Consider the following 11,193-nt stretch of genomic DNA (forward strand, 5'->3'; position numbering starts at 1 on the left):
TTGTTACATTTTAAATAATATATATGTGTATAAATGTGTCTCTATGTTCAAATCTGTACATAACATTATCAAAGTTTTTCATTACAGTGAGAATATATTATATAAATATTTGTAATCTTTTTTTCCCTTTTCTTTCTTTCTTTCTTTCTTTCTTTCTTTCTTTCTTTCTTTCTTTCTTTCTTTCTTTCTTCCTTCCTTCCTTCCTTCCTTCCTTCCTTCCTTCCTTCCTTCCTTCCTTCCTTCCTTCCTTCCTTCCTTCTTCCTTCTTCCTTCTTCCTTCTTTCTCCTCCCTGCCCTTCAACCAACCATTTCAGGCCAGAAATCCAGGATATTGATGGCAATTCCCAGTGCCACGGACTGGCAAACGAGAAGGCAGAAGATGTGGACGATGAGGACGAAGAACTGGAAGAGGAAGATGATGACAGCCTGACTGGGAAGTCCCAGGACGAGACGGCGTCGCCCACGGCGGAGCCGCGGGGAGCGTTCGAGGATGAGGAGGATGAGGAGCCCACGTCTCTCACCATGAGCTTTGACCACACCCGAAGGTGAGGGGGCCATTCCTGGGGGGCTCAGACCCCTGCCCGTGTCTGTGGTGCATCGTGAGTGCTGTGGGTTTGTTCTCCAAGCCATGCCATGCCTCTGGTTGGATCCAAACCTTCACTCCAGATTCCATTTCATCATTTTGGGGTGAACACGAGACAAGGACTGCAAGGAGAGTTTGGAATGATATCTAAGGCTTGAGGAGTACAAATAGACACAAAACCAAGAGTTTTCAGGGTGCCACAGCTCAGCAGATGTCGTTTTTCTCTCCAAAACTCTGGTCAGGGCAAGGGAAGAGGAGTCATAACAGCCTTTGGTGCTGTTATGGCCCTTTGAGTAGGAGCAAAATATTCTTGGAGCTCTGGCAAAAAGGGGATTCTGCCCCTCTGCCCTGAGCAGGTGAGACCTCACCTGCAGAGCTGCCTCCAGCTCTGGGGCTCCAGCATAGGAAGGACCTGGAGCTGCTGGAGAGAGTCCAGAGGAGGCCCCAGGGTGATCAGAGAGATGGAGCAGCTCTGCTGGGAGGAAAGGCTGAGGGAACTGGGATTGTTCAGCTGGAGCAGAGAAGGCTCCAGGGTGATCTTCCAGTGCCTGAAGGAAGCTGCTGGAAATATCAAGGGAGACTCTTTCCAGGGGCCTGGAGTGACAGGACAAGGGGGAATGGATTTACACTGGAAGAGGAGAGATACAGGTTTGATCTTCAGGGGAAATCCTTCCCTGTGAGTGTGCTGAGGCCTGGCCCAGGTTTTCCAGAGAAGCTTCCCCATCTCTGAAGTGTCCAAGGCCAGGCTGGACAGGGCTTGGAGCCACCTGGGATAGCCCATTGCAGAGGGTGAAATAAGACAATCTTTAAGGTCCCTCCCAACACAAACCAGATCCCATTATTCTGTAAAAAGTGGAGGACTTTTCCCCCAAGATCAAGCCATGTCTGAACACCTTCAAAATGAAAGATTGCTGCACACAGCACAGGCCCAGCTCTCTTTTTGCTGCAGCTTGCCCCAATTTCTGGGGGTATTCCCAGCACAAGCCACACAACACCAAGTGATACCTCACCCAGCTTAAAAGCACCAATAGTTTTGGTGCAAAACTGTCACCACAAGCTAATAAATTACTTTATTATACTATATTATATTACATTATATTACATTACATCTAACTGAATCTGCCAGACTGCCCAGAATCTCATAACTGTCCCAACAGTCCTGACACACACCTGGATCCAACTGGTCAGTGGATCAAAACACTCACACCAGAATCCAGTCATCAATTCCCTTCAGGTAAACAATCTTCCACCATGCATTCCACTTGTGAACAAACACAGGAGCAGCAAATGAGATAAGAATTGTTTTTCCTTTCTCTGAGGTTCAGAGAATGTGAATCCCAGAAATTTCTTGGGAAGTTGTGCCTTGCTTTTCTCCATGAAGGGAAATGTGATGACAGAGAACCTCAGACAGAACCTGCTGCTTGTTGCTTTCCACTTCGAGGCAGCTCTGGCATTTAGGGGTCTCCCCAAGCCTGGCTGCCCAAGACAGAGAAGTCCAATTAAGCACAACCTGTCCTGGCCCCTCAGGCAGGCTCCAGAGCTGCAGGCTACCTTAGCAAGCTCAGCTCTTTAGTGATTATCAGCTCATTTGTGAATTCAGCTTTCTAAGTTCCTTGGGCAGACACAAGGAGAGAGAGGAGAAGGCTGTGTGAGGTTCCACCAGAGTGTCTTTATTGATGTCTTCTGTGAAGGTCTCAGGGACAGCTCTTCTGCCCAGCTGGGCAAAAGTAGCTCTTTATATATCCTTTATATAGGATATAGGAGTTATATAGGGTATAGGAGTTATATAGGGAATAGGAGTATAGTACTTATATAGGGTATAAGAGTACATCTTTAAATACCCTTTATATAGGTTATAGGAGTTATACAGGGCATAGGAGTGTATCTTTATATACCCTTTATATAGGGTATAGGAGTTATATAGGATATGGGAGTTATATAGGGTACAGGAGTATATCTTTATATGATCTTTACATAGGGTAAAGGAGTTATAGAGTATAGGAGTATATCTTTATATACTCTTTATATAGGGTATAGGAGTTATATAGGGTATAGGAATATATTTTTATGTACTCTTTATATAGGGTACAGGAATTATATAGGGTATAGGAGTTATATAGGGTATAGGAGTATAGGAGTTATATAGGATATAGGAGTATATCTTTATTTACCCTTTATATAGGGTACAGGAGCTTTAGGAATTGTCCAATAGTAAGGGTCATGGGGAACATGACCTATACTCTTACAGAGAGATAAGCAAGGTGAAAAGAGGGGCTTCTTAGGTTCAGTCACCATGACCAGGCATTTCCTATCGAGGCACTGCAGGCCCTGTGCCTGCCTCACCACCTCCTCCTCACTCCTCCCCATGCCATGCTGTGTCCGTGTCCGTCTGTCCGTCCCTTCACGCATGTGGCTGGTGAGCCCCCGTGGGTGGTGCATGCAGGCTGTGGGCCAGACGAGCTAACACAGGTCACCCCTTCCCCTGGTCCTTGGTACAGGTGTGTTGAGGAGGACGAAGCCGGCCTGTTAGATTTGGAGCAGATGCCGAATTTTGGGAAGGGGCTGGATCTCCGCAAAGCGGCCGAGGAAGCCTTTGAAGTTAAAGATGTGTTTAATTCCACCTTAGACTCTGAGGCAATAAAACAGACTCTGTACAGGCAGGCTAAAAACCAGGTGGGTATATCCAGAACCTTTTCCTAGCTTGCCACCAGATTAGGGAGCAGCTGCCTCCTCCAGCCAAGAGTTACTTTCTTTATATAAAGATATAAAGTTTATTAGGGAGCAGCTGCCTCCTTCAGCCAAGAGTTATTTTCCCTTTCCAGTGCATTATTTTCCCCTTCCTGAAGGTTATTCCCCCTTTCCAGCAGGAATTCTAGCACACACACGATTGTGTCTTGTTGCAACTAAATTGAAATATAGGGAGGAAGGGAGTGGGCATCACCTTTAGATGGATTTATCTCAGCCTGTGCAGTGAGAATGGGGCTGTGCAGGAAGAGAGAGTCATTTGTGTGTTTTTATCTGTCTGTATAAATGTTTTTATAACTCCTTATTTATTTATACTTTGGGGTGGCTCTTCTGGTGGTAACCACTGAGGTTTGGTCTGCAGAAACAGCAACAAACTGCCCTTGGGTTTGATTAAAACAGGAGTAAAAGACAAGAATAAACCCAGGACTTGCAACCCAGCATGTCTAGAGGGTATCCCTGTTTATCTCCTTGATTTCTAAAACTAAACCAGAAAATGGAAAAGAAAAATTCACAACCCTGTGAGCCAGATCACTTTAGACTCACCAAAAACCATCAGAATGGCATCTCAGAATTACTGAGATTCTTGGAGTTCTGAGAAAAATCTGGAGGTTTGGGGCAGGTCTGTGTGTGCTTTCTGTTTTTTCATTAGCCAAAATACCCAGTTGGGTTTATGGAGTTTATCTCTTGTTTTTTCCTCCTTCACGGTGGGTGCCAATAGTGAGACAGGGGAGGGGCTGCTGGAAGAGAGAGCTCAGCAGTTTTTTGGGGTGACACCCAAGTCAGCCACTTGCCTGACTTCTCTGTCATTTAACATCCCAAATGCACTAATTCTTTGGGAGCAGCTTGTTTTTTTCCCAATGTACCACCCTGCTACAGCCTGTGCTTGGATGGGGGAAGGTATTTTTAATTTTTGACTCTTTTTACGCTTGAATCCCAACAAGCAACTCAAATAATTTGACCCATCTTTTGGCAGGTAATACAAAACCTTAGTTTGAACAGCACAGCACTCCATTGGCTTAGCTTTAAGCAATTTTAGAAGTGTGTGTGTGTCCACAAAACCCAAAAATTGTACTTCTTCCCTGAGGCAGAGGGGTGGGGATGATGTGCTCCTCTTTTTCAGGCCATGGGTGACAATGGCATTGGTTTTCCCTTCTGCTTTATGAGATTACCATACAGCAGGTGGGCTGAGAAAGGTCACAGAGAGGTGTGTGAGACAATTCTTGTGTCCTGGTGGAGGGAGAGCAGCCAGGCTACAAGGAACCAGCAGTTTGTTAAGAGGACAAACAAATCTCGCTGCATTTCTCTCACCAGATACCTTTAAGGGTTTCACTGCAGCAATAAACCCGCCCTGGGCACACTGGTCATGAAAATGAGAATTCCACATCCCCAAATATCCACGCTGGCATCGTCAGGGGGGCCATGGCAGGCTGGATGAGCAGCTGCTCACCACTTCCCACTGGGCATTTCTGCCCCAACCCAGCCTCACTGATCTCTAGGGATGTGATTTTTTAAATAACAAACCCCACTAACAGCTGCTTTCCCCTGGAAGCAGAGCCTGGAATCATGTGGAGGTTTGTGACTGAGCACAGGCAGTGCTGGATGGATTAAATCCTGTGAAAATCAGTGGGAATGATGCTTTCTCCTATAAACCATGACAAACCTGGATTTTTTTGAGAGATGGGTTGTGGAGGTTTGTGACTGAGCACAGGCAGTGCAGGATAGGTTTGATCCCATGAAAACCAGTGGGAATGATGGTCTGACTGTCCTTATATACCATAACAAATCTGGGTTTTTGAGAGGTGGGTGCCATCCCAGAGTGTGGATGTCAGTTGAGCATCCACAGAGGATGCTGCTGGCCCAGGTGGGCAGGGTTGGATGGAGCTGTGTTTTACACAATGTTCCTCCATGCTCTGTTCTCACTCATACCCTTGCCCCCCTCTCTCTCCCCAGGCTTATGCAATGATGCTGTCCCTGTCTGAGAACGCTCCCCTCCACACGTCCTCCCAGAGCTCTCTGGGGGCTTGGCTGGACATGGCAGGAGCAGCTTCAGAGTCGGGGACCTTTAACCCCATCAACCACCTCTGAGAGGTCCACAAGGCACTGGCCAGAGCCCAGGTGAGGCAGTGGTGGTGCTGCAGCCATCCCAGCAAAATCCCAGCGAGCAGAAGATGGATGAGAGGGCCTCAGGGAGTCGTCTGGACTTTGGGCTGAGAAGGAAACTTGTCCCATCTGACCCACACGCCCTGCATTTTTATCTCTCTAGAGTTTTCCTTTCTAATTTATCACAATGAACCTCTCCCAAACTGGATAACCCCGAAGCAGCCCCAGGAATTTCACAGCCTGTAGGAACAGCATGAGCAAGACACGAATTGCAGCAGTGCAATCAAAGATTGGCCTCCTCCAACCTTCCAAACTGAGGTCACTGAGCCAGCACAGCCTGAGCAGGAATGACAGCTTGGAACCACAGGGCAGCATTTCCTTCCCATCCAGCTGAATGAAGCACCAAGGGAAGAGAGCCAGGTGTGACCTGTCCCTGGTGCAACTGTGACACAGCCACTGGAGTTATGCCAGGGAAAGACAAATCCAACCCACTAAACTGACCCCCCCCAAAAGAATTCTGCACTCCCACAGAAACTCCATCCTGTCCTTTGCTCCCAGCAAAGCTCCTCCAAGGTGAGGCCACATTGCCTGCAGTGAGCCACATGCAGCTCCCAGCCTGGAACGGTGCTGGGGTTGGGGTGACAGATGTGTCACACGGACATGGATGTGCCCTGAGCAAGGCTGGCAGAGCTCCCTGCCCTTCCTGGGAGTGCCTGGGACACAGCCAGGCTGGTGGAACTCCTGGAAATGCGTGGATTTGCCCAAGCAGAGAGGTCACAGGGTAAAGGCTTCCCGTGTTGTGAATAAGGAAATGTGTGCTGGGCAAAGCCAGGGCAGCTCAGACACGTCTCTGCTGGTGTGTCAGGGTTTCAGAGTGACATCATCCTGTGCTGGTGGTATCTGTGGCACAGATCTCTGATTCACACCGTTGTTTTGGCCTGGTTTTCCCCTCTGTGCCACCTGCTGCTGCTTGGCCTGGAATTTAAGTAGAAAGATGAACATTTCCATGATCCAGCAACCTCAAGGGTGCAGAGCATGGAGATAAGAATCCAGCTGTCTTTCTGACTAAAATTTCTCACAGAGATTTCATGAGTGATTTCCAATCACTACCAAACCTCATCTTGTCTACTGATACACAGCAGCCTCCACAAATCCTGTGGGCTTTGTGTTGTTCTCCCCTGTTGGAGCAGGGAATTTGGAGATGACATTCCTTTTTGGAATGGTTAGGAAAGCCATGGAAAAGGTCAAATAGAGGGTTCTAAGCCAGTCTAGTGTGGGAAGACTCATTCCAGCAGGCCAAAACAACAGAATCAGCTCCCTGAGCAAAGCAGAGTCAGAGTTGGGTGTGACACCTTTGCAAGTCAGCTTTGCACCCAAGAGGATGTGTGAGGATGATTTTGGGGAGCTTTCCCCGCAGGAAAGCATCGGGGGTGGCTTTGGTACAGAGGGAACAAAAGGTAACTTAGCAGCACCAGTGTGTTTTCCCAAGAAAATTCACCCTCCCCTTTTTGGTTTTCCACAACATCCTGTGAAAGTGCCCAAGGCTCTGAGAGCACCAGGCGGTGTGACCGAGCTGCTTCTTGTATTTGCACAAAGCTCCTGGGTAGGAGAGAGCCAACCCTGCTGAGGGAATCCCAGCTCTGTGGAGGAGAGGGACAGCCCTGTCCCATCCCATTGATCCCATCCCATTATCCCATCCCATCCATCCCATCCCATGGATCCCATCCCATCCCCACAGGCTGCAGCACAGCCCTGCCCAGGCACTTGGCCTTTAAATTATTCCCACAGGGGCCAACATGAAAATAATAAAAGAATTCTTTCTTTTCCTGATGGAAGCTATTTTAATCTGTATAGAACTTCTCATTTTGGGCTAATTCCTTTCTGATTTTATTTCTTCCTTAACAGTATTTGTTTTTTACATTAGCTATCATTCTTGTGAAGAAACCATGTTAATATGAGTATGTAGTGAAGGACCAAAATGGTGCTGCTGAGGTTGGGTGTGGGATGAGCAGGGAGCAGGAAGATTTTGTCCATGTGCCAAATGAGCCCATCAGTGCTGCCAGTGGTGCTGCTCATCTCCAGACAATCATCCCTCAGCTCCCCTTTGCCTTGGAGCTCCTGGGCCATCACAGGAAGGTTCCAGTGACTGGGAGGAGGAGGAGTCCAGTGGAGATGCTGGCCCTGCTCCAGAAGAACATGGGAACAGCCTTAACCATGGGGATGGATCCATCCTGTCCCTTTCCAGCTACAGCTCCAGGACTCCTGGTTTGTTTGGAACAAACCACATGTCTGAGCATCTCTCTGCCATGCTGGAACAGGATCTGTGGGCAGCAGTGAGTGTTTGTGTGCTCTGACCATGGTTTGTTCACCTTGAAGAAACCTCAGGGCAGGTCAGCATCACACTCCACAGAGCAGCTGAGGGAGTGGCACTGAGCTGGACACCAAAATGTGGCCAATACTAAGGAATGCAGGTGTTACTGTGGGGATTTATTTGGGGTATTTATGGTTTCCCCATCCCTCTCTCAGCCCTGCTGCAGGTTGTGTCATTTCTCCAGAAGCAGTTGGTCAGGTCCTTGCTCTGACTGAGCTCACACTGTCACTGTCCCCCTCCCCAGGCTCATCCTGGCTCTCCATGGATCTCCTGAGGGCCCCTGGCCAAGGAGGTGTTATCCAGCCAGGTGTTATCCAGCCAGGGATTGAGGACATTAAATTATAGGATTTAAAATCATGATTTTTTTTTCTTTTCATATTTCCTAATTCAGTTTCTCCCCATTTTCTCTAGCTTGTGTTGCTGAATCTCCCAATTCCTCTAATTTAGCACTGATTACAAGTTTTAATTTTTCCCATTAAGATAAAGAAACAGGGAGCCTCACATAACTTCTGTTAACCTCTACCTTTTGTTGCATTGCACTTGGGACGTGCTGCAGCTCACATTCCAAGTGCAATCCAACAAAAGGTAGAGGTGGGGAGGTGCAGGTGTGGAGGTTCCATTTTGCTGCAGGTGTGGAGGTTCCATTTTGCTGCTTTAGCAGAGAATCTCACCTTTTCAAGGCTGCTTCCTGAGAGGTTTGTGTCCAGGATGTTCTGCTGCCTTCCCAGTGCTGGGGAAGCTCTGGGAGCTTTGGTGAGACATGGAGCTGTGGTGTCCAAGCCCATGGACACGCTGGGATCCAGGGCAGGTGAGGGTGACAGGGATGGGAAGTGGCTGTGGTGTGTCCAGGGTGTGGTTTAAACCCAGAGCTTTGTGTAGGATCTATTTATTTAAAGTATTTTCACAGCTGCAACAGCACAGAGGGGAGAAGGAGAAGCCCTGGGGGTTTTTGGAGTGGTCAGATGGGGCTGGGAGCTGCACAGGGCTGAAGTTTTGGTTCTCCATGAAGGGCAGAGCTTTGGCCAGAGCTGAACCTTCCTGCCTGAGCTGGACAGGGAGGAGGATGTGGGTCTTGTGTCAGTGCATTCCTTGCTTCCCACCAGCTCAGAGCTGGAGGATGTGATCTCTCTGGTTGGGAGCTCTCCGGTGGGATGAGCTGAGGTTCTCCCATGGGATGTGCTGAGGTGCCACGTCCAGGTCCAGGTCCTGCAGGACACATTGAGGCACCCAGTTCTCCTGCAGGGCTGCTGGCTTCTTCCCTGGGATGTTCCCTTTGGTGCTCAGGCTGCTCTGGGTGCCTTTCCAAGTTGTCCCAGGCCAGCAGGCCATGCTGAGCACCACGGGGACATCAATGCATGGGACCCCAAACCCAAATGGGGCTGAACAAACACAGTGGGTGTGCTCAGCTGATTCTGGCACAAACACCCTGCAGGGCTCCTTTCCTCCCTCACACAGCCAGAGGAAGCTTTTCCCCCTCCCCAATCAGCACTTAGGCCCTCAGTGGCTGCTCTTGGGAGCCCTTTGGAAGCACTTGCACAATGAGGTGAACGAGTTTGGCGCTGAGCATCAAAGCACTGGATCGTGAGCCCCCCGTGCCCCCCGGCCAAGCCAATCTGCTGAATTCCCACTCGGTTTTTACGTGCTGTACTGTGTGTGTGTGTGTGTGTGGCGGGGGGCAAGGGGGTGAGGGATCCCCCTGCCCCTTTTTGGGGGGGATCCTGACCCTTGGGGACAGCGCTGTCCCCAAGGGCAGGAGTGGCATCGCTTGGGGTCAGTGCTGGCAGCACAAGGGCACAAAATGCTCTGCTCCTCGCTGGTGGTCAGTAGTGTTCTCACAAAGCCATGAAACTTCTCCGTAGTGTTGAGTGAAACTGTGACTAAAAAACGTTCTTGAATGATTCCGAGGTTTCTTTTTTTTCCTCTTTCTTCTGTCGTTAATTCTTATTACCACTTTGGAAGAAGAAATTTAAAAATAAAATTAAAAAAAAATATAAAAAAAAATTTAAAACTTAAAAAAAAAGAACGAAAAAGAAAAAAAAGGCAGCTTTGATTTTCCAAATGTGCAATTCACATGTGAACAAAGTAATTCTGAAAGTAATTCTCAGTGTATTTTACATTCTCATTGCTCTCTTCAAAGCAAGAGATGTTTTGCCCTGATGTCATTTCCAGCCTGCAGAAGATGTAATTTAAAACATATATATATTGTGCTTGCAAGAATCATAAATCTGTGCATCCTATGTCATTCCTTTTCCCATTGTTACAATACAGATATGATTTAGGTTGGATTTTTTTTTTCCTTTAGACCTGTATAGTGTTTTTTTAAAATCAATTGTAAATGTCTGGTTTTCATATAATGTTTAAAAAACATTGAGAAAGAGGATGGTGCTTGTTCCATATCATTCTTGATTGTATATTGCTTCTGTTATGTTTATAAGTAAACTGTGCATGACTTGTGTTTAGCAGTCATTATTGTGTCCGTTTGTGAAATTTTTATTAAAAAGAAAAAATTCCGTAGATGCACTTATTGTATATGTGATTAGATTTTGCGTCCGAGGCTCGAAGCCTTGAACTGCCAAGGAAGAAAGAAAAAGTGTTGGCAGTTATTAATTAATATGGAATCGCTTTGTTGGGAGCATAATGAAATAAAAGATATGAAGTGTAGAAAATAATTAAAAAAAAAGGCAATTTTACAAATTTCATTTTGATGCTTGTGATAAAAGACAAATGTACTTGTGTAGAGAAATTCCTTTAAAATAATGAATAGAAAAAGCTGATTTTGAGGTTAATGCTGTAGAATAGGAATGTATACCAAATGTAATCTTTCCAATGCTACAATGAATTTATACATGAGATTGATATGCAATAAACCTGTGTGCTTTTATAAGCAGTGGTCCCGTGAGCTTCTTTTCATGGAATAACCATGGAGAACGTCCCCAGTAATGGGACATTGGTGTGTCACTGTCTGGCTTTGCTGCTCTGGGGTACCTCTGGGATCCGATGTCACGTGTGTGTGGTTTGTAATATGCAAGAGAGATTCAAAAATTAAATTATGGCCACCCCACTTACTGCTGAGGTCAGAATCATGGAATCACAGAATGATTAAGGTTGGAAAAGCTCTCCAAGACCATCCAGTCCAGCCTGTGACTGATCCCCACCTTGTCACCCAGAACAGAGCACTGAGTGCCACATCCAGGGATGGGGACTCCAAACCTCCCTGAGCATCCCCTGCCAAGGCCTGAGCACCTTTTCCATTAAAAATTCTTCCTCATATCCAACCTGAATCTCCTCTGGCACAGTTTGAGGCTGTTTCTTGTTGTCCTCCTGTCAGGGAGTTGTGCAGAACCAGAGGTCCCCCCTGAACCTCATTTTCTCCAGGCTGAGCCCCTCCAGCTCC

General features: G+C 47.2%; 1 protein-coding gene across 3 annotated transcripts in view; it reads left to right on the forward strand.

Moving 5' to 3' along the window:
* Positions 1-10,810, forward strand: part of PRDM16 (PR/SET domain 16) — a 291,780-nt gene extending 280,970 nt beyond the window's left edge. For 2 of the 3 annotated variants that reach the window (XM_074558403.1, XM_074558404.1), the window contains exons 15-17: positions 315-545; positions 3,082-3,256; positions 5,279-10,810. In XM_074558403.1, the coding sequence (XP_074414504.1) occupies positions 315-545; positions 3,082-3,256; positions 5,279-5,413 (541 nt within the window). In that variant the 3' untranslated portion in view covers positions 5,414-10,810. The remainder of the gene's footprint in view (positions 1-314; positions 546-3,081; positions 3,257-5,278) is intronic. The other variant, XM_074558405.1, reaches the window with a different exon arrangement.
* The last annotated feature ends 383 nt before the right edge of the window (positions 10,811-11,193 follow it).

Source organism: Zonotrichia albicollis, chromosome 25 (assembly GCF_047830755.1).
Source record: "Zonotrichia albicollis isolate bZonAlb1 chromosome 25, bZonAlb1.hap1, whole genome shotgun sequence".
NCBI classification, from domain to species: Eukaryota; Metazoa; Chordata; class Aves; order Passeriformes; family Passerellidae; genus Zonotrichia; species Zonotrichia albicollis.